The sequence below is a fragment of the Diaporthe amygdali genome, assembly GCF_026229845.1.
Source record: "Diaporthe amygdali strain CAA958 chromosome Unknown NODE_35_length_488319_cov_65_809586, whole genome shotgun sequence".
Classification (NCBI taxonomy): Eukaryota; Fungi; Ascomycota; class Sordariomycetes; order Diaporthales; family Diaporthaceae; genus Diaporthe; species Diaporthe amygdali.
In genome coordinates this window covers 34,308-56,063 of record NW_026517055.1, presented here as the reverse complement: position 1 = coordinate 56,063, position 21,756 = coordinate 34,308, and the positions used below count along the sequence as shown (strand labels likewise).

The window sequence follows — 21,756 nt, the reverse complement described above, 5'->3', positions numbered from 1 at the left end:
AACAACAACTTGTTGCAATTGATTACCAAGGGCCGTGACCGATCAAGGACCGAGGCACGATTAGAGCGCCGTGTTACAACATTGAACCTGAGAACCCCTGTCTCTATTCACTGACAAAGAGAAAAACTGGGCTTTGCAAGATCGGAGGCTGCGGAACGTTGTGAGCCCAGGATATCTCAGGAGGCTATTTAGCTGAGGCTGTATACCGCAAAACTGCTTTAGTGTTGCTGCGCTAGTATAACTAAAGTCTTTAGTACAATCGTCCCTTACTCTATCACGGTACAAGCGGAGTCCTGAGAAACCAGACCTGGAAGGTTCAAAACCTATCGGCTCCTTACTTCCAATAAATCCTTATCAAAATTTGAACATGGCGGCCGCCGTAACGGAAACGGTGCAGATCAACCCCGATGTCATCAAGGAGCCAGAAACGGCATCAGAAATTGTTGTCGCCGATGTAGCTGCCTTGAATGAGGACGCGCTCTACTGGTGGCGCACCAGCGGACAAGATCTGGCCCGTATGATGCACGAGGCCGACTTCCCCGAGAAGACCCAGAGCCAATTCCTGGATTTCTACCGAACTGTCATCTGTCCGCTGCTGAAGGGACGTCCTCAGCCAGACTCGTTGCCGACGGCAGTAGGTTGGGATGGAAACCCCTTCGAGTATAGCTGGGAATTTAAGGGCTCGACGAAAAAGTCAAGTGTGCGATTTGTCTTGGATCTCAGTGAGGCTAGGCCCCCGAACAAAGATTGTCCCATGAGTGTGGAAACGGTAGAAAGGGTTCTTGAAGTTTTGTCCAAAAAGAGTCCGCTCTATGATGATCATTGGGTGAGTCCCTGGCGCTGACACAAAGACGCACTCCGCCCATCCCTGAGCATCCGAGATGACCCAACCAGTACATTCCCTGACCGCCATCAAAGTTGGTGCAGATTAATTACAATAATTCTTGCAATTGGGGGTGTTCCGTGCGAAGCTGACATCAACACCAGCATCGTGCAATCGAGCGGTGGTGCGTTTACTCGAATGCGTCCTCTGAAAAGCAAAGAGATTTAATAGCCAAGGCGGGACACCAGACGCCCACTATCCTTGGCTTCGACATCAACCCGAAGATCACCGAAAAGGCCCCAGATATGCTGCCCGTCATGATAAAGAGCTACTTCCCACCGTGCTTCGTTGGCGCAGACCGGGGCTTCACACGATTCCAGGCGCTCTCCCTCGGCGTGCGGCAACTCCCTGACATCGGCTCACACCCCAATATCCTGCTGGGTTTGAAGATGATTGAAGACTACGTAGCGGACAATCCAAAGTACGAGGGCTGCGGGCGAGGGCTGTCCACCGACTTTGTGCCGGCCGGCAAGGCCCGCCTCAAGGTGTACCTGCGATACTGGGGCGACGATTTTGACGAGGTGTGGGACTACTATACGTTGGGAGGGCGGATACCGATCCCGGACTTGGATGAGGACAAGGAGAAACTACGCGACCTCATTGCACTGGCGCGTGGGAGGGACTATCCGGCCCACAAGATCCGCCAGGAGACCGAGGCTGAGAAGAAGCGCCGTGCCATTTTGGGTACCAAGCCTTCATCGCTTTACTTCTCGCTGACACCTGACAAGCCATACCCCATCCCAAAGTTTTATTTCTATCCTGGGTTCCAGGCGCCCAATGATGAAGCTATCGCTCAAGGTATCGATACTTGGTTGGAGAAGTATGGCTGGGCTGATGGCGGCAGAACGATGGAGGAGCGGACCAGGAACACCTTGTAAGTGCTTGTTTCCTTGCCCTGTAGAGAGTTTTCAGGACACAGCTGACCTTCACCAAAGCACATACCGGAACCTTGACGAAAAGCCAGGTATATTCACTTTCATTGGCATTGGTAGGAAGGAAGGGATCGATGACCGGGCGCTGAGTTTGCAGGTTTATGTTACCCCTGAGTTGTACGAAAATCCACGAATCTGATTCAGCGGGGCAAGAGGAACAACAGAGCATTAGTGCTACGAAAGATCCATTTGTGTAAAAATAGCTATTGGCCGGACTTTATTTATGTATCTCTTATCTGTAAGGCCAAAAGTATATGACTGTGTATTTCCCATGATCAAAGGTGTCGGAGACGCTATCTGTCATGCCAGTCTTGTAAAGGGAGACTACATATTGACTGCGCTCAAATATGGATGTGAAATTAAATGTGTAGTCTTTCACCAGTCTTATCGCTATTTTACAAAATCTAAGATGAAGTACTTGAATATTTTATTTTGGGCTGTAAATTTCACACGCTGGGTGTTAAGCAATTGGGAAGACGAATCGAATAGGAATATCTTATAATTATGTGGTCTATGTCTATATTCCCATCTCACTCACACGCTCGGCATGAACACTGGCATCCCATCAGTTCACACATCGAGTTCAGCCTCAATGATCCGCTGCACGGCAAGGGGCGATGACCAGATCTTTATCATCCTGTATCCTGCCGACTTCAGGAGAGCCTTCCAGTGTGTCTCGCTTCTTTCCTCACCAGCCACCATGACCATCATAGTCAGGTCGTAAGCAGTGGTGTGGGGGTGAGCAACTGCCTCCGGTGCTATGTGGTCATGGATTAGTAGCTTGCTGTACCCAGGCGTCAAAGCATCACGCTGCATCTCGAGGATTTTTCGCGCCGGCTCATCAGACCAGTCGTGCAATACACCGTGCATGTAGTATGCCCTTGCCCCTTGAGAGGTTGTTAGCCGCATGTCTCGGGTGTTTTAGGTGCACAGATAGGCTCACCTTTGATCGGCTGTGGTGTGAAAAAGTCATGGCCGATCTTGTTGACTGGGTCTGCACACTTAGACAAAGAGACAACCTCAGGAAGGTCCTCTAGATACAGGCGTGAAGCCGTCTCCGGATGCGCCTGGTGGAACCTCTCCAAATCGTGACCGATGTTCCCACCAACATCGACCAGGATGGGTCCATCTGGATTGGCTGTGGAAATTAGCGTGTCATGGGGGAAAATATCTAGCCAGCCGGCCTGATTGGCCATGACGCCACCCATGACCTGGTTGAAAGATTCGCCCTCGACGCGATTCTCCTGGTAATAATGGAACATGTCCGTGCCCCTGCAGTCTTTCGCGTACTGGAACACGCCATCAGCCGGGTCCACAGGGTTCTTATACCCTGTCTGCGCCAGGTAGCGAGGCAGCTTGAAGAAGCAGGGGATTGTCGCATCGTATCTGTATGATTTATTAGTCGATGCTATCATATCACCTTCAATATTCTTTGACATATCTACTCACTGGTGATTGATCCACTCGCCAAAAACGGGTTTCGTGAAAGAAATTGAAAGCGCCGTTGGCTTGAAGATGCCCACTGAGGGTTCCTCCAAGACATGGTATGCTGCCAAATGTCGAAGCAAACGAGCTGATCAATGAACGTGTTAGTCAAATGTGGTCATCTATTGAATGGGAATTTGTAGAGGTTTGGCAACGCACAGAGCAATTTGGGCTCGACGGATGGTACCAGCTTGTGCAGGTCCTCTAGACTCTTTTCACCATCGCCGGCCTCGTGCCACTTCTGATACAGCTGCAGATCCAAGGCGATCTTCAGAGCCGCGCCAAGGGCAGGCTGTAAGACTTGTTAGTAAGGAGGTATTGTCGGCATGTCGGAGATTGGAAAGCGTACCTGACCCATGGCAAGCCTCAGCACAAAGTCCCATGGGGTCTCAAGACGGGCCACAAGAGCATAAGCTGCCGCCACAGCTTCTATACGCTGTCCGTCATTTTCAAAGGATTCGGCGCTTATTCCGTTCAGTGTCTGGAGAATGTTTTGGTGTTTTGAGCCAGCATTGCCGTTGATCCCGTTAGTTGAAGCTGGCATTGTGTGAGCTGAATTGTATTCCCTGAAATTGACCCCTGGGATAGATTCTAGTTCATAACGTACACTTTCAGCATAAACCTCTGACGATTTGTCGAATCCTTTTGAGTATGATTGATAGCTAGTTCATGCCCTATCGAGAGTGCTCCGGGTTGAGCAACGGAACCGGCCGCCGGTGCGGCCGGAGTCACCGAGTAAGCCCCACGCGACACCGAGTAGACATGTGTTAGATGACAAGCCCAGTGAGAACCAAATGTTCACATGCGCGAGATGAGAGTGTCGTGTAAACTAGCAAATCCCAATTAAGAGTGCTAAAGTCTCCTCCGACGACCCGTTCGTAGCTGGTTTCTTGTCGCAATAGACTTTGCTGATCCGACGGGCCATCGGACCATACCTGATTTACGATCGGAGTCTGCACAGACTCTGCAACGGCGAATGGGGTGGCGGGAAGCATTCAAACGCAAGTCCTACAGACGCCGCTCTTGGAGATTACGCTTTTCAATAATTCCTCAGATATGTTTGGATCAGCATTGGTCCTCCTTCTCTTGGTGGTGGCCCCTGTAGTGTACCGGCTGCGCTTTCATCCGCTCAGCCACATACCGGGCCCACCCATTGCAGCTGTTTCATCCCTATTCCTTTATGCTCTATGCTATCTTGGGATTGAGGGCAGTGTTCTACGCCGATATCATGAGCAATACAAGACCAAGGTGCTTCGAGTTGGCCCCAACGCTGTTTCGGTAGCCGACAGTGATGCTGTCCGCGATATCTACGTGGCAGGAGGTGGATTTCCAAAGGACGGTCGCTACAGAAACTTCAACCTTGGCCCAATTGTGACGATTTTCTCCTCCATCGACACAGTCTACCGTGACGCGAGAGCCAAAGCCGTCGCGCCAATCTTCTCACCTGTGCGGCTGCGGAGAGAGAGCACTCCCAAGGGCTCCATCGGCCGACATGTGGCCGATTTCGTGAGCCAACTTTGTGCGTTTCGAGATGGGGGAGTCAAGACCGACATTCTAGACCTCTGTGCAAAGCTATCTATCGATGTCGTGTCGGAATATGTGCTTGGCCAGCCATTCGGCGGATTGACTGAGCATGCACATCTGGGCCTAGCAGAGCGGCAGACCGCTGATGCAAAGCTGAGCGCGAACGAGTTCATCCATGCCATTGTCGGCTTTGCTCGCTTCTCATTGCTACCAAACCGCTTGTTCAAGCTGGCCTACTCCACGTCCCAAAAGATACATCACGACGATAAAGTCGACAAGTCGTTAGCAAGGATCCAAGAATTCATGGGACAGGTGATGGCAAGCACCAAGGCAGGCAAGACAATCGACCATTATCAGGACCGTCTGCTCGCAGCAGGTGTTTCTATTCCCGAGACCGCGGGCCAAAGTGAGGCTATTCTTTTCGCGGGCGGAGATTCAACGGCTGTCATGCTGGCCACCACATTATTCCACCTGACGCGCAACAAAGAAGCGCACGCACGCCTTCTTCACGAAATTCGTGCCGCCGTACCAACAACAGACAACAAGCAACCTGACCTCCCCTTTCTGCGCGCATGCGTTAAGGAGGGCTTGCGTTTGGGCATGGCCAACCCAACAAGGTTGACGCGCGTCGTGCCACCCGGCGCCAATTTGGCTGTCGACGGCGTCGCAATACCAGCCGGAACCGTGGTTGGTTGCGCGGCTTATATTTTGCATCACGACCCGTCCGTCTTCCCAGATCCGTTTGCCTTCCGGCCCGAGCGGTGGATGGACCACGCGTCGAGCGCTGATCTACGTCGTCCGGATATGGACAGGACCATGATCCCTTTTGGGGCAGGTCTGCGTGCGTGTCTTGGCAAGAATTTAGCTATGCAACAACTTCTGGAGACTGTGGCGGCTGTAGTGGACAGCGAAGTCTTGGTAAAGGCTCGAACGAGCGAGGAGAAAATCGAGGTAATCCAGTGGTTCAATGGTGACATCAAGGGCCACCAAATAAACATTGATTGGTGAAGCTGAGGTCCAGCCATCACAATCACTTTCATGTTAATTCTCTTCTTCATTGCATCAGAATACTTAACGCAGCTGAATCACGAATACCATCGATATTGCACCTGATACATACCGCAGAGAAAATCTTACAAGTACACATCATGTTGCGGAATGAAGGAAACATGTGAAAACCAACATCAATGTGGCTCCTCAAGAGAGGTCGCCCAAAACTGGTTTTCTTTTTCGAGGATGTCAAGCGCATGTCCGACTGTGGAAAGGAAAAACAGAATCGCTAGGATATCTGGGTCATCGAGAAGCTAAATTCGCATAATAATGCCAGTCCGAGAAAGGAGATGTGTCCACCATTGCAGACATGAGACCAAATCTCCACCTTTCTCCGTAAAGACGTGCGAGTCAACCCCGAGGAGATATTGAATTAAAACGAAAAATCTTTCGCCCTACTGAAATGTCCGAATAGAATGGGAAGATGATTTTTGAATACAGTCACCACACATGCAGGCTTGCTAGTCCAGACAAAAGGAGCATCGGGCCAACCACGATGAGGCCGTGTGAGCTTCCGATTTTACGGAGCAATACAGCAAGACTCCGGTGATCAAGCCGGCTTTGCTTTCTGCGGAGGCTGATGTGACGCTATCTTACACCACATCCAATCTTTCGTAAGTCCCCTGTGTTTCAATTGGCTCACCAGACCGTTGGAACCATTTACGAATCATGCATCCGAGATCTCCTAGCTCGGAGTCCACGTGGAATGTGCCTGTACCTGTCATGGGCATGGCGATTCCGGTGACAAACGTGCAGATGCTTGTTAGATATTATGCAAAGAGTTGATTTAGCAAAAGTTTGATGAGCTCCAGTGAATGTTCACGGTACGCCCAGACTTCATTCATCTTAAAGTTCGCCTGGGCACTCTGATTCCTTGAAGCCGTCCATGGCGGCACCGAGTAAATACCATTTCCATTGAGATATGGGTGGAGTCGCTGGCTGGAGGGGCGGGACCTCTTGCAAATGTGCGGAGTTGGATTAAAAGCCATGTTTAAAAAGGAATTAAGAGCCTTCATGGCCAATTTTGGCAATTCCTGACCTTTAAACCAGAGAAATTCCACTCTGGCAGACGCAGAAGCCATTCTCTGGACACATACACGTTCTTTAGTTACCTTCGTTTTGGCATCTCGCTGTAACCTCACCTTCATTATGCGTTCCCAATCTCGAGTTCCACTTGTTCTTTCCATATTACTACTTCCAAGTAGCATCCTTGTTACAGGCGCACCTGCTGCAACAAAGCGTGCTGCCTGTACCCAGGAGACTGCTATAAGCAGTTTCGACTATGTCATCGTTGGTGGCGGTACTGCTGGCTTGGTCCTGGCCAATAGGCTCACCGAAAATGAGAACACCACAGTTGCTGTCATAGAAGCGGGAACGTTTCCTGAGGATGTCGCAGGAAACTGGAGCCAGATTCCCGGCTACGCCAGCAAGTTCAATTCAGGTCACCTCGAGATGTCGTGGGGCTTTGAGGTCACCCCTCAGCCAGTAAGCGCATCAAAATCATGGCGGAATTGGTCGACTACTGACACTATTTGCCAGCACCTCATGAACCGTACCATTGAATACAATCGTGCAAAAGCGGTATGTTGACTCAGCCCCTCATAAAGGAGCAAGGAATGGGAAATTAACGGTTGACTTTGTAGCTCGGCGGGTGTAGCAACGTGAATTACATGTCATATGGGCAAACCTCCAAAGGTGCTCATCAAAGGTGGGCAGACGAAGTTGACGACCAATCTTACACATACGAGAACATACTGCAATACTACCACAAGGCCATGAATTTTTCTGAACCAATAGAGGGGGCTCGTTCCGCCAACGCCACGGGTTTATATAACAAGGAAGACGTGACCTCGGCTGGCACGCTCCGTGTTACTTTTGGAGCTTATGTCCAGGCTTGGAGCACTTGGGCAGCGAAGGGTCTCGAGGCTATTGGGATTCCCCAAGTAGCAGCCCTTGTCAATGGAAACGGCTTGGGATGGGCCTGGGCCTTAGTGACTGTCACTTCATCAGAGAGTGCTCGTTCCAACTCGGAGACTGCCTATTTGCGGCCAGTTCTTGGCCGGCAAAACCTTGTGGTCTTTGACTACACATTCGCCGAGCGCATTGTGTTTGATACTGACAAAATTGCCACTGGAGTAGAGGTGACCTCCACGGCTGACAACTGTTCATCCACTATCTCTGCGAACAAGGAGGTCATTCTCTCAGCAGGTGTCTTTCAGTCCCCTCATCTCTTGCAAGTTTCAGGAGTTGGTCCTAAGGCTCTGCTGGAGAAATACAGCATAGACGTCGTCGCGGACAGGCCTGGAGTTGGTCAGAACATGCATGACCAGCTCACCGCATTTGCATCTTATCAAGTCAACGTCATCACTCACACACGCCTCGACCAAGATCCAGAGTACCTCGCTGCTGCCGTTGAATACTATAATACCAACCGCACGGGCGTGTTGGCTGGAACTGGAGGCGACTTGATCGGCATGGAGAAAATTCCGGAGGAAATGCGGACGGCATTCTCCAACGATACTAAGACATGTGAGTGTTGCCAGAGGCCAAAGGCTCTAATCCTAGCTTGGCATCCACAACATATCTACTTTATGTTCTTACTAATGGGTGTTGTCGTACAGACCTGGCCGATCTGCCCGAAGATTGGCCCGAGATCGCCTACAACGTCTATCCAGCCGGCGTGACAACACCGGCGAAGGGTGCCAACTACGCCATCCTGCAGGCAACGCTACTCGCTCCCCGGTCCCGAGGCTCAGTCAACATACAGTCCGCGGACATGAGCGTAGCACCCGTCATTGACCCCAACTGGCTGAGTGAGCAGACCGACGTCGAGGTCCTAACCGCCGGTGTAAAGCGTGTCCGCCAAGCACTCAACAGCACAGCCATGGCTCCTGTGCTTATCGGCGACGAAATTCTACCCGGCGTGGACGTTCAAACCGACGACGATATTGCAGCTTACCTTGCCAAGGTGGGCAACCCTATCTACCACGCTTTTGCCAGCAACAAGATGGGTAGGACATCCGACCCCGACGCGGTTGTGGATAGTCGCGGAAGGGTTATCGGAGTCTCAAATTGTAAGTCCTCCTTTCTGGAGATGTATTTGGATACTGAAGTGTTCGAGCCAATTTTAACGAACGTGCAGTGCGAGTCATTGATTCTTCTTCGTTCCCATTCCTGCCACCAGGACCCTCGCCCCAGACCCAAGTTTGTAAGTTCTCTAGTGCCTCATGCATCCCTGCCCGTATTCACTGCTAACCCGTGCAGATCTGTTGGCCGAGAAGCTTGCCGACGATATCAAGAAGACTGTCTATTAGTTAAATGCTTAGTGATGATAGTGGCTGCGATATTCTTCAGACTAGGGTTTTCTCTTCTGTTGTGTTCAATGACCTTCTCTGTATTTAATGTCGCATTCACCGAACTCATGACCAATATGGTTTCTTTTGTAATTGAATTTTTCGAAAACGTGTTTACACTTTCAATTGTCTGGCTGGGCTTGCACATTGTCTTCAACCTTCAAGCTTGTCATACTTAGCGAATGCGAAATGGTCCTTCAAAGACAGAATTGTCACCGGGATTGGAGTTCGGGGATTTGTATGAAGCAAGCAAGCCTTCGAACTCAAAGCTATTGAAGTCTCTCACTGACTCTATATTTAACCAATTAAGTGCACTATACTACATTGAAAGCTCATATGGCAAGGCCATGAGAGACTAGACGACAAGATATCCGCGTCTGCTGCAGCACCCCAGATTAGAACCACGAGACAGTAATACTTCAACCCCTGAAACGCATTACTTGCGCTTGCTCTTTTCCTTTAGCGCAGCTTTCTCTTTTCGGTCGATGTGAGCATAGACAAATGCGTACGAGATGTCTATGACTTCGGATGCGACGAAGAAGAAAACAACGATGGGCTCTGCCACCCTTGGGTAGCTTCCAGGGTAGTGATAATAGCGCCAGGAAAACAGCACGATGGAGAGAAATGTGCCAAATGTCCGACAGAACCTATGCGCAGACAATCAGATTAGTCGTTTTCGTAAGGTTTAAAAAGGCATCAATTCACTGACCAAATGCCCCAGGAATGACCCGAGGTGCTGTTCCGTCTCAACAGCTGAGCTAGGGACGTGGCACTGATGAGAAGCTGGTCTGAGTAGCCCAGGTAGAAGGAAGCAGCATCCAAGCCGACCGTCTTGATAAAGAAATAGAACGCGCCAGTCATGAACAAAACCCCGAAGACAAGGATCGATCCAATATTGTTGGCCACGACAGGGGACTGCTTCCACTGGTGTGGTCCGTACTTCCACGTGGTGTGGATGATAAAGATGTCAATGACCAGCCACGGCACGAAGCAGACCACTTGGGCAACCGACGTGGGCATGGCGACACCAAAGAGGAACTCCCATGCTATGTTCCCACTCCTATCTGCGAGTCAGCAGCCCGCCATCACACGCAATGCCCCTGTCAATGGGTGCACTTACAGGGCAAAAAGTGGCATGCCATATGACTTGTCGCGGTACCCCTGGCGTACATAGAGAACATAGGCGATCGTCCAAAAAATTGAGACATTCAATATTAAGAAGTCTTGGACCTGCAAGTAGTAGACAGGAGGCTGTATCGCCCTATCGACAGGGCTAAGAGGAAGATGGTACGACATCTTGGCGACTTGACAATGACGGTCTCAGCCTCGCTTGGAAGGGAAGCTAGCGTCTGCACTACTGAAGATAAAAAGGACGAAGAAATCGTTTGAGAGTAGTTCTGAGATGATACTATCAAGCTCACTGCAACGTCACTTGAACTCATATGAGGTATGAATGGTCAATGGGCCCGATCTTTCCAGGACCGCATGCTCTGGGTTTACTTGGGGTCGACGGTTCTTTTCGGCCGGTTACTCGGTTTAAACTTTATCCACATAGAGCTTTCAGACGTTCCGCAACCAGAGGAGCCCGACCAAGTACCACACTGAGCTTAGAAACGTAAACTGAAATTTTTTAGATTGATTTCGCCTTTTGTGTTCTGTGCCAAGTCCATACCAAGCAGACGAAGACGTCTCAGTGACTGCTTTGGCGGAACTGCTTTTTGGTTTCGGAGGGGGTTTAGAAGAGCTCCACCGGTACTATCAGAATCCGTGATCCGCATCAAAACCTAAACCTCGAGGTTTTGCATGTCGCGACTCTCCCAATCTACCCAGAAGCTGTATTGTGAAGCAAAACTTCATTGTTACAGATCCAGAAGAATTGAGAGCGCCCGCCCTAAATTATCCACTGGGTCATGCAATTAGTGATCCCATGGCTTCATTTTCTCTGCAGTACCCCGGCGAAGCTGAGGCCAGCCTTTATTCCGCTGGTAGTGTTCTCGTCATCTTCGCAACTGTCTTAGCTTGGCGGTGGTTTTCGAGGATCTCAAGGACGTCACATTTTCCATTCCTGGGGAAAGAAACGGGAAACACTGCGCAAAAGCGTCAGTATTTCCTACAAAATGCGCAAAAGGTTTTCCAGGAAGGTTATCAGAGAGTGCGTCTCCGTGGCCTAGCAACTTTGCAACATGCTGATGCGTCCCAGTTTCGAACCTGTGTATGGCGGACAATCTCGACAGACGGTATGGACCTCTTCTCCCACTGGTTGTTAAGGAATACATTTACTTACTTGCCTCAGGTGAAATACTTGTACTACCCATACTAGCTGCAGACGAGGTCAACAAACAGCCGGAACATGTAGTCAGCAGAGACGTAGCTAATGATAAGGTCAGTTCTCCAACATACTCATGTAGTCTTCAACTTATTCTCTCTTATTCTCATCCATAACAATAATTAGACGTTCGAGACCAAACTGCTTGGCATCACTTTTGCCACTCCCTTGATGGTCCATGTTGTCAAGGCGGACCTCACCCGCCACATTCCCCATCTGACCAAGCCCTTGTCCAGCGAGGTCAAACAGTCAATTACTGAGGCGCTGGGAGCCAGCACAGAGTACGTCGAGGTGAACGTTTTTCAAAAGCTTCTGCGTGTGGTCGCCATCGTGTCAGGTCTTGCCTTCGTCGGGCCAGATATTTATCGCCAAGAAGAGTACATCAACAACAGTATCACTTTCACGATCGACCTATTCGGAGCTGTCGCACAATTGAAGCGATGGCCGAACTGGGGCCCGGTGCGCCCAGTTGCCGCACGATTCATTGCGCCGGTCAAGAGGCTCCATGCACATCGCGAGAAGGCCTACGCGTTTTTGATACCTCTGATACAGGAACGCCGGAAGTCTACCGCCGCTATCAAAGACGGAGAGAAGCCCAAAGATATGCTGCAGTGGATTTTAGAGAAAGCTGACAAGTTCGACACCAAACAAGACCAGGAAATTGCGATGATCTTGATCCTCCTTGGTGTTGCAGCCATTCATACAACCTCCTTAACAGTAACACACATGTAAGATTTCAACATGCTTGTAGTCGACTAGATTCTATATTATCGTGCTAATTCGCTCTACAGACTTTATGATCTCATTGGCTACTGTCCCGAGGCGATTTCTGACCTCCGCGAAGAGATTCGGACAGTCTTGGCTGCCCACGACGGCAATATCACAAGCGAAGCTCTCTACCAGATGAAGCTCCTTGACTCGGTGATGCGCGAGTCGGCGCGCGTGAATCCAACCAACGTCATGCGGATGCAGCGCTGCGTACTGCAGCCTTTCCAGTTATCAGACGGCACCGTCATCCCCGCCGGCGTCGACATCGCCGTGCCAGCGCTCCCGGTCAACCTGGACGAGGCGAAGTACCCTGACCCGCTGCGCTTCGACCCGTATCGCTTCGTACGTCTTAGGTCAGGAGAAAAGCCAGACCCCATCGGGTACGGCAGCCGCGAGCTTTACCAGTTCATCTCGGTGACAAAGGAAAATATGGCCTTTGGGTTCGGCAAGCCCGCATGTCCGGGCCGTTTCTTCGCCGCTACCGAGATCAAGTTGATTCTAATTTATATTTTGCAAGAGTACGATATCAAGATGCCGGATGGACTTGAGGGTCGGTACGCGAATACGGTCCGTGGTACTTCTATTACTCCGGATTTCAGCAAGAAAGTGATGATTCGGAGAAGAGCATAAAGGTGGAAATCTGTGAAAAGGGGGGGCGGATTAATAGTCGGGCTGCCGTACGCCACCTTTGGCCCACTCTAGGCTTCGCGTTTATAAAATACTATCTTCTCAAAAATATGCGTAAAATCGTAATTCAAAGGCATTCGACCATTTATCAAGAGATGAACAAACAAACTCGCACTTACGCGTGCGAGGTGATCAGTTAGATTTTGTTGATTTGGCATCAAGTTGGACAATATGGTTGAAGAGAGGCAACTCTCCATCTAGATGCCATTGGTCGACATTGCCTCGCTGCACCGCCTCTTAACTTAGATACTTGAGAAGTGGATGGCTTGATAAATATGTGTAGTATCTTCATAGCTCCTTGCTAGCTGCACTCGATATCATAGTCTCGCATGTTTTCGTAGTCAAACTATTCACTCAACCCATCTTGAGAACATGACAAATGAATTTACGCGAAGCTAACTTTGGCTATAACTCTGGGATATGGATTCCACATGTATTTAAATGAGGTGAAGCACGCTATTTACAGTTCAAATCGCGCCAGCATTACAGATGACAACTTGCTGTAGATCTGTCTTCGCTTCTCGACAAGCTCCATGTAAGTCTCGCGTGGCTCGGTAGCAATTGATCCTATAACGATAAGGTCCTCTCCCTTGAGCAACTCATTGTACGCCGCCTCAGTGAATTGGTCAATCGGCATGCCGAATGAACGACCTAGCTTTTCACCCAAATAATCGTGGAGCTCAGCTAAAATATATATCAGCATAATGCAATCTTATATAGGAGGACACGAATGCCTTACATTGCACTACTGGAGGGTAAATCTCAACAATCTTGGTGGGCTTGTGACGGTTCTGGTCACGGAGGCAATCGACGAAAGAGGTCAGGGCCGCCTTGGAAGCTGAGTACGCCGCTAGGGTAGGGGCCGGGACAAGGCCTAGGTGGGTGCCCGTAATGATGAGGCCGGTGGGCTCCGTCTTGGCCTGCAAGTGGGGCAAAAACTTGATCGAGAGGTTCACAATGCAGGTGAAGTTAACGTTGATCTCGTGGTGGAAGCTGGCAAGGTCGAACTCAGCAGCACGCGACAGACGTGTCCGGCTCTGGATGCCAGCATTCAGGAAAACGGCGTCTAAATCAGGGTGCTTCGTGACCACCCTATGGGAACTTAGTTTCACGCCTTGCCAAATTCATATCGGTGGAGAGCACATACTCGTTGACAAAAGCATCCAGCCCCGCATTGTCGGTTATGTCATATCTAATGGCGGCGGCTTTGGCAGAGTTGTGCTTCTTGACGAACTCGTCCAGTCTATCTTGGCGCCGGCCGACGGCGATGACTTTGGAGCCCTCGGCCACCAGCTTGTCAGCCAAGCCAGCACCGATGCCCGAGGTGGCACCGACGATAAGAACTGACTTGTACGTGAAAGGCATTTTTGTTGTTCGGAACTAGGTGCGATAACTATCTCTTCAAAAGTGGATTTACATGAATGCCAAGCTGATTCGATTTCTTAAATATTCTTCAACCGTTCAAGCAATGTTGTATAAAATCATTAGCAAACATCGGAGTACACATGGCAGATGAGCGACCTGCTGCACAGACCATATTAGGACCGAGTAACCGTGATGGCGTTGATCTGCCGAGCTAGGGAACTCGTTTTGCGCTTCACCAACGAGTAATCTTTTGCAACGCAGCAAAGTGTCCAGCAGTACGCATGTAAACATTTCTACATGCTTGGAAACTGCGGAGACGGAACGCAGATCTGTTCTTCGTTTGTCTTCGCATATAATGTCGATGTTAGGCTCTGTTCTATCGCGCAAGGTACTCAGGTATACTTGGCGAAAAAGGATCCAATCACAGTCTAGATAGCTCGCAGGGGTTGTGCTGTAACAGCCATCCAGCTGAGCACATGCGGAAATTCGCCGTTCTACGCGTGCAGATGGCAGTCTTTCGACCGAGCTATGGACTATTCGCTCTCGTACTCGTGAAACAACCGCATCTTCAGAGCTTTGAGTTCGTGATCCGGTAGATGGGCTCCGCTATGATGGATCAGCTGCCCGGTCTTCTCGCAGACCGCTTGGTCCTGGCTGCTTCCATGCTGGTGATTCTTGCGAGCGTTTGGCTGTTCTCGAATTTCTTTGACTACAGCAACAAGTTGCCCCTGTTGGGCAGAGAATATGGAAATTCGGAAAAACGACGGAAGGCTTACCTCGCCGGTGCGGCGAGGCTTTATGAGAAGGGCCATAATCTTTTCAAAACCAAGCCCTATCGGCTGACAACGATGGACGGTACGCAAGCAAGCAAAAGGAAATTAAGGCCTGTCGATCAAGTCTGACTGAAGAACAGGCGAGCGTATTGTGGTGCCGCTGTCGGTATTGGATGAACTGAGGCGTTTGCCAGAGGATCAGCTTAGTATTGCCGAATCCTTGCAGAGAGTGAGTCCTCTAATTGTAGAAGAGGAAGCAGATTGTGGCACTAACAAAAATAGGTCACCGAGACACGATACACTGGCGTCACGGCGGAATGGACACTTTTGGCCCATATCATTCGCTCCGACCTAACGCAGAGCCTCAGTAAGTTGGTCAGAACCACGACACTTTGTACAGCAAGTCTGACGCGATATAGATCGCCTCCTTCCCAAAATGGCCGAGGAAGTGGATCGAACTGTGAAGGAGGTCATCGGCCCGTGCGATGACTGGACGTCTGAAGTGGTTTATCAGCAGCTCCTGAAGATCATCGCCATCGTTTCTGGAAGCGTATTCTTGGGTCCGGATCTATGCAGGCGCAATGAGTACCTCCACGCTAGCATTAAGTATACGGTCGATGCATTCCGAGGCATCGGAAAGCTCAAAAAGTGGCACGAGCTCTTGAGACCAATTGGCCAATTCTTCACTTCAGAGCTGAAGACGATCGCGGAGCATCGCCGAAAAGCCCGAGAGTTCCTCATTCCCGTCATTCGTGAACGGAAAGCTGCCATGGAAGCCGGCCGCGAGCTCCCTGACGATCTACTTCAGTGGATGATGAATAAGGCCGATAAGTTGAAGATCAGCGAGACCCAGCTAGCTGACGAACAATTGTCTGTCAGCATGGCGGCTATTCACACAACCACCAACGCCGCTAACGACACGTTGTGTGAGTTAATCATACGCCCTGCACTAATGAGAGAAGTTCGAGATGAAATCATTAGAGTCCTGAGTGATAATGGCGGCATATTTACGCCTCACGCTCTTTTCGAGCTGAAACTGCTTGACAGCGTATGTAATCACTCCCAGGCCTCGAGGAATACAGTACAGTATAGTGCAAGAATTGCACAGTCAATGGTAGAAAACTGGGGCGGACACGACTTCTAAGTGGTGCTGATACGGGACATCACAGGTATTGCGAGAGACCCAAAGATTCAATGGCTCAGGGAAGAGTAAGTGATCTAGACACATTCACAGTAACAAAGTCTGACACTTCCTAGTCCGCTTTCCACGATGGGTCAAGAAGCCGATAACGTTGAAGGACGGCACATACATCCCTAGGGGTTATTTCATTGAGGCCCCATATACTGCGATCGTGTCTGACCCTGAACTATATCCTGACTCCGAAGTGTTCGATCCATACAGGTTCCTGAACCTGCGGAACGGTAAGACAGAGGACAAAATCAACTACTCCAGCAGGGAGCAGTATCAATTTGTCAATGTTGCCAAAGAGAACATGGGCTTTGGCTTTGGACGACATGCATGGTGAGTCCTGGCTTCTCCACTATACTGTGCACATAAGGCGCTGACATGAATGAAGCCCTGGCCGTTTTTTTGCGGCGGCTGAGCTGAAGCTCATTCTAGCCAATATCATACTGCACTATGACTTGCGAATGCCCAACGGAGCCACAGGAGGATACCAGAATAGTGGCTCAGGAGGACGTCTTTCCAAGGACCCGGAAAATCAGATGGAGTTCAAGAGGGTTCCAGGAAATGAAGAAAACCCATGACGCAACAACACTCCTTCAAGGCGTTTACCTCTCGATACGCCTTTCTAAGATGACAACATAAGGCCTTGCCTGGGGCATTGGGACTAATTCAATCCCTCTAGGAAGATTTAGCTTCTTAGACTCGAACATAAATACAAGTGGACCACCATATCAGAGTTCTGATCAACTAGAGCAATGGACCAAGAAAATTATTGCTGATTGTGAATGCAGCTTTCGCATTGGCTTAACTACACTTCCAAGCTTCCACTCTGTCTGTTAACCACCCGCTGACTGATTCGAGCTTGTCCTTTCTGTATCGCATTCCCTGAGGATATCCATGTCCTAAAAAGATCCTGTCGTCCATTTTACAATCGTCACCGTAATAATACCACTGAACGCATTGGGCCCAGCCCCTGCAAGCTGCTTCACAGCTGTCGACAGACTTCCATGCCTTGGTCCACAGGTCCGGATCGAATTGCCCTTCGGGTCGAGGAGCTGATGCAGAGGATGTGGAGTGGACCTCGTACCGGCTGGAGAGATTCTCCCACCATCCTTTGCGCTTGGACAAGGATGGTGCAATCATTGCCGCGTAAAAGTCGCCGTAGTTGAGTGGTTTCTGTGATTTAGACTCTTGTTAGCAGTGGCAAGGTGTAGAGCAAAAAAAGCCCAGCTAGAAAAGCTTAGGGATGTTGCACAACTCACGCTGAAGTCCCAAGACTTCTCCAATTCATAATATCGGGCAATGTCACGAACATGCGCATGATGCCACGTGAGCACCGGCTTGCACCAGTTCTCCTTGGAGAACTCAATCTTCCAATGCGGGAGGCCATTAAAGCCCCAGGAGCCACCGTCACTCCTATCATCCTTGCCGTCCCCGAACCAGACGTCGTAGTCGTTGAGAACCTTGCCGAGCGCGTAGTCGCCGCAGCATGCCTCATCCACGAAGCTCTGATACTTGGTCACTAGATCCCCACCCCGGCCGAACGATTTCTCCCACGCGCCGCGCGATAGAGCAAAGCCAGACCCGCCGTGGGCGAATGTCGTACCTAGCTTCTCGCCCAGACCGCCAATATAATGGCTCTGGCGGTGGTCGTACTCGGAGAGATACAGGAGGATATTGGGAAAGAAGAGATAGGTGTCATCTTCTGTGTAGATGTACCATTTCACATGCGGCCATTCCTTCCCGGCGTGCTGTATAAGTGGAAGGAATTTGTATTTGTCTAGCCGCCAGCCGCCCGGAGGCCCTTCGTGGAAATCGACGTCGCCAGGCAGGCCGGTCTGCTCCAGGTAGTAGTTGGTCTCATCCCAGTCTCGGATAGCATGGTACAGCTCGAATGCAGACGAGTCTTTGACGGACTTGGGCAGCTGGGCGAGGATGTCGATGACCGTGTGGTTGCCTACTCTAGCCTCGGCGTCCGAGTAGATCACGGTGCCGTTGGGTCTGACACGGTTGGTCGCTAGGGACGTCGAGAGATGGATGGGCAATCTCCTCCATAGCACTGTTGCTCCTGTTTTCAGGATAAGCAGGACATCATCCTCGCGCAAAGCTGTCCTTTCATGCTGATTTGGACTGGGAGAAGCAATCGTCTCCTTTTGCGGTGTCTGCGAATCCTTGCTTGGCAGCGTATGATCCTGACCGCTGGAGGTTCCGAAAGGCCGTGAAATTTCCGGCTGGAGCGGCAAGCTGTGCCTGGCCGAAGGGTCTATGAACCACCAGAGAAAACATATCGTCAAGAGACCTATAATAGGAGGCACCTTTCGGTTATCCCTGTAGATCCTCCTAAAGGACATTGTGATGCTTCCTAGGAGGACAACGTCGGGACATGTGCTGTGAGAATATCTGGAGTTGAAATTCCCTTGTTCGATGCGTTCATGGCCAAACCTGGGAGTACTCTAAGCCTAGCGGGGCAGCGGGGATATGGCGATGCCCGTAAGGCAGGTGTCATGACTCGATTCTGAACTGACATGAGGGTTCATGAAACGGCAAAGATATTGCTCTACGCGGTCAACTTGATGCGACTTGAACGGTAGAGTCAATGCTGAGCTGGTCCCTTGGTGGCAGTGTGCGCCCAGGACGAGTGTGCGTCATCACAAGGATCTTCGCAGAACTTGCTCGGCCGCAACTGGCAGGACACTTTTCTGTTGGACACCCAGCAAAGGTGAACAACGAACCCCGGTGGGGATCGTATCCGAATAGTAATTACTAGTACGGTGGAGACACAGCAAATATATATAGCTTGAGGTAAGGAGAACCAGTCATAAAATACTCATCATCCGGCAGAATGTTTTTCATGAACATGTGGAGTTTCTCAGAGTGGCAGCAGATCGGAGTTTATTGTTTGTAAGGCTTGAATTCACTCCATCTTTAATCTGATCTTATAAACCTAATTCGAGCCCAAAACTTTGTTTGGTGAGAAGTCGAACTTTATTTTTTCGGTAACAATGGATACATACCAGCCGAGAGTCCACTGGTTTCGACAGGTCCTGAACCTGATCGGCTGCCTCGTCATTTTCCCACTCTACCGTGCTGCGGCTGTCAACACCTACTACCCAGCGACCGTGGACCTGCTGATCAGCATCCTTCTGGCAGAGTACTGTCGTTTTAATAACGAAGGCCGCCGGATAGCTTTTCGAGAGGCCGCATCGCATCCCAAGGACAAAGAAGATGTGGAGAAACATGCACTGGCAGCTGCTGCCTCGCGTCACTCAGCGAGCAGTGAAGCCATCACCGCCATCGTTGGCTGGCGCGAGGATCCGTCATTGTGGGCGCGGTGCCTAGAAAGCTACAAGACAGCCAGCGGCTGCAAATTCCTGCTGGCTGGAATTGACGGTCATGACTCGGATGATATGGAGATGATCGACATTTTCAAGAAGGTGCGACAACTTCCAAGACCGACGGCCGAACACAGCCGGAATCGACCGCTGGAGTCCCGAATGGATTAGACCATGCAAATGCTAAATCTTTGAGAACTAGGTCTACCCTACGCAGGCATGCGTTATCCATGTCGACACGCCCCTCGGGGAGGTCGCCAACGCGGTCCGGGCCTCGGAGAGGACCAGAAGGCGTAAGCTGGGTGAGCCCATGGACGATGACGAGATCAACAGGATCGCGATGGACCGGTGCACGCATCTAGCGCGGCGCATGCTCGACGAACATCTCGGGGACAGACCGTTGAGTGGGCCGGACGGCATAAGGCAAATGTTGGTATATCAGCGGCACTTGCACAAGAAGGGCATCATGTTCACGGTGCTGGTCTTCTCCATCGTGCTGGCGGACTTGCTGGGGGTTGAGTTCGTGTGGTCATCCGACTCGGACACAATCGTGCTGCCGGAATCGCTGGAGGGCACTATCAGCACTGTCGCTGGCGACCACACGATCGGGGGGGCCAGCTCTGGCCTGGTCGTACACAATGCCGCTGATACGGTCGTCACAAAGCTTGCTTCCACGATCTACTGGTGTGAATTGTACCTTACTCGTTCTATGCCAGGATCCATGGCTGTTAGCGACTGTCAGAGTGGCCCCAGCGCGGTATTCAGACTGTCTGCTATCAGTCCGATTTTGGTGCCTTGGTACAACCAGCGGGTATTTGGGAAGAAAATGGTATGTTCACCCGTGTGTACATTGTTTTTTATCGGAGCTCTCTTGACAACTATACGAAAGAGAATTGATCAGAGGCTAACCAACTTCTTCTGATCTTCAAGATTGTCAACGAGGACCGTCATCTCACCACACTCCTGCTGCTCCAGGGTTGGCGCGTTATCTACGCTGGCGATATCATGACAGAAACAGAAAGCCCAACAACACTTGTGCGCTGGATTCGTCAACAGGTACGTGAATTCTCGAAATAGAAAAAGAAAATACGAACTGTCCCAAGGCCTTGCAGCCCCCGCGTTTCACTTCGACTGATAGCCGAGTAAGGTTCGCTGGGCTCGAGCGCAACACATCGAGTCGTTGCTTCTACCGAGCGTCTATGCCAAATCGCACCCATTCCTGTTCATGTCGGCGTTGCGGCGCGAGGTGGCCCACTTAATTGTGTTCGTGCAGTGCCTGCTGTACCTGTTCACAGAGCACAACCTCTTGTACTTGAACATGCCCGATTTCGGGCTGCGCATCGTCGGTATCGCCATCTACAATTTCCTCAGAAATCCGGATCGCCAGTCTACGGCCGCTGTGTTTTGGATGGTCCCTGGCCTCCTGTTCTATAATGTGCCTTTGCCGGCTGTGCAGGCGTGGAGCCTGGTCACACTTACGGCAGATACATGGGGAAACAGCATGAGGTCCAGTACCGAGCAAGCCAAGAAGGAAAGCCTACGGAAAAGGTGGTTTGAGTCTGGTTTCTTCGTTGTCTGGATGGGGGCTGTGGGAGCTATGCTTGCGAAATGGATATCTACGCGGATGGCGCTGATGCCTGCCCAGATGGTTGTTGTGATGCTGTTGGCGGCAACAATTTGTGCCTTTGTATCATGGAAAATCACCATAAAGGCTGCATAGAAAGATTATGAATGTTATTTAATATGAAACCACATTAGAATTGCACGTTGTACATAGATCGACGTACTTGCCAAGGTTCTCTGCCTATTTTCTAGCTATCTTATGCAATTGTCGGACCTTGACTTTCAGCTCATGGCCCTCCATGAAATAACACATGCAACAGGCTCTCATTACTTACGAAACAATGCCGGTCTATCTGTTAGTGACCAGTGGGGGGCAATGGCTTTGTGTGTTTGCAGCTGCCAGACAGGCTGGCAAATACCGCTCGTTTTGTACGAGGTCGGGTAGTTGACCTGATCAATAGCACTTCTGAAGTTCTCGCTTCTTAAATCGGACTCGTTGACAATGCTCTAGAAAAGCTTGATTGATTTG

At 50.5% G+C, this 21,756-nt stretch overlaps 10 protein-coding genes across 10 annotated transcripts; 6 read left to right on the top strand and 4 right to left on the bottom strand.

Moving 5' to 3' along the window:
- Positions 1 to 367: 367 nt before the first annotated feature.
- J7T55_011207 (uncharacterized protein) lies at positions 368 to 1,954 on the top strand (the record flags this gene model as incomplete). Its single annotated transcript, XM_053133087.1, has 3 exons — positions 368 to 826; positions 988 to 1,757; positions 1,819 to 1,954. 3 exons carry the CDS (start codon positions 368 to 370, stop codon positions 1,952 to 1,954), a joined length of 1,365 nt encoding a protein of 454 aa, XP_052988880.1.
- A 431-nt stretch (positions 1,955 to 2,385) lies between these two features.
- On the bottom strand, positions 2,386 to 3,844 carry J7T55_011206 (uncharacterized protein; the record flags this gene model as incomplete). The annotated part of the gene is made up of 5 exons (XM_053133086.1): positions 2,386 to 2,702; positions 2,759 to 3,201; positions 3,265 to 3,388; positions 3,460 to 3,592; positions 3,650 to 3,844. 5 exons carry the CDS (start codon positions 3,842 to 3,844, stop codon positions 2,386 to 2,388), a joined length of 1,212 nt encoding a protein of 403 aa, XP_052988879.1.
- Positions 3,845 to 4,356: 512 nt separating this feature from the next.
- J7T55_011205 (uncharacterized protein) lies at positions 4,357 to 5,832 on the top strand (the record flags this gene model as incomplete). The annotated part of the gene is made up of 1 exon (XM_053133085.1): positions 4,357 to 5,832. The coding sequence occupies one exon, from the start codon at positions 4,357 to 4,359 to the stop codon at positions 5,830 to 5,832; it is 1,476 nt and encodes a 491-aa protein (XP_052988878.1).
- Positions 5,833 to 7,023: 1,191 nt separating this feature from the next.
- On the top strand, positions 7,024 to 9,188 carry J7T55_011204 (glucose-methanol-choline oxidoreductase; the record flags this gene model as incomplete). The annotated part of the gene is made up of 6 exons (XM_053133084.1): positions 7,024 to 7,359; positions 7,414 to 7,455; positions 7,518 to 8,403; positions 8,496 to 8,948; positions 9,017 to 9,082; positions 9,139 to 9,188. 6 exons carry the CDS (start codon positions 7,024 to 7,026, stop codon positions 9,186 to 9,188), a joined length of 1,833 nt encoding a protein of 610 aa, XP_052988877.1.
- Positions 9,189 to 9,663: 475 nt separating this feature from the next.
- Positions 9,664 to 10,523, bottom strand: J7T55_011203 (Terpene cyclase atmB; the record flags this gene model as incomplete). Its single annotated transcript, XM_053133082.1, has 3 exons — positions 9,664 to 9,874; positions 9,937 to 10,287; positions 10,348 to 10,523. 3 exons carry the CDS (start codon positions 10,521 to 10,523, stop codon positions 9,664 to 9,666), a joined length of 738 nt encoding a protein of 245 aa, XP_052988876.1.
- An 821-nt stretch (positions 10,524 to 11,344) lies between these two features.
- J7T55_011202 (ent-kaurene oxidase) lies at positions 11,345 to 12,951 on the top strand (the record flags this gene model as incomplete). The annotated part of the gene is made up of 4 exons (XM_053133081.1): positions 11,345 to 11,379; positions 11,428 to 11,464; positions 11,680 to 12,281; positions 12,345 to 12,951. The coding sequence occupies 4 exons, from the start codon at positions 11,345 to 11,347 to the stop codon at positions 12,949 to 12,951; spliced, it is 1,281 nt and encodes a 426-aa protein (XP_052988875.1).
- Positions 12,952 to 13,468: 517 nt separating this feature from the next.
- Positions 13,469 to 14,373, bottom strand: J7T55_011201 (uncharacterized protein; the record flags this gene model as incomplete). The annotated part of the gene is made up of 3 exons (XM_053133080.1): positions 13,469 to 13,692; positions 13,748 to 14,100; positions 14,156 to 14,373. 3 exons carry the CDS (start codon positions 14,371 to 14,373, stop codon positions 13,469 to 13,471), a joined length of 795 nt encoding a protein of 264 aa, XP_052988874.1.
- Positions 14,374 to 14,981: 608 nt separating this feature from the next.
- J7T55_011200 (Ent-kaurene oxidase) lies at positions 14,982 to 16,913 on the top strand (the record flags this gene model as incomplete). Its single annotated transcript, XM_053133079.1, has 7 exons — positions 14,982 to 15,228; positions 15,287 to 15,375; positions 15,429 to 15,513; positions 15,566 to 16,194; positions 16,316 to 16,355; positions 16,404 to 16,668; positions 16,724 to 16,913. 7 exons carry the CDS (start codon positions 14,982 to 14,984, stop codon positions 16,911 to 16,913), a joined length of 1,545 nt encoding a protein of 514 aa, XP_052988873.1.
- A 223-nt stretch (positions 16,914 to 17,136) lies between these two features.
- Positions 17,137 to 18,683, bottom strand: J7T55_011199 (uncharacterized protein; the record flags this gene model as incomplete). Its single annotated transcript, XM_053133078.1, has 2 exons — positions 17,137 to 17,508; positions 17,595 to 18,683. The coding sequence occupies 2 exons, from the start codon at positions 18,681 to 18,683 to the stop codon at positions 17,137 to 17,139; spliced, it is 1,461 nt and encodes a 486-aa protein (XP_052988872.1).
- A 651-nt stretch (positions 18,684 to 19,334) lies between these two features.
- On the top strand, positions 19,335 to 21,384 carry J7T55_011198 (uncharacterized protein; the record flags this gene model as incomplete). The annotated part of the gene is made up of 4 exons (XM_053133077.1): positions 19,335 to 19,766; positions 19,867 to 20,493; positions 20,595 to 20,720; positions 20,803 to 21,384. 4 exons carry the CDS (start codon positions 19,335 to 19,337, stop codon positions 21,382 to 21,384), a joined length of 1,767 nt encoding a protein of 588 aa, XP_052988871.1.
- Between the last annotated feature and the right edge of the window lie 372 nt (positions 21,385 to 21,756).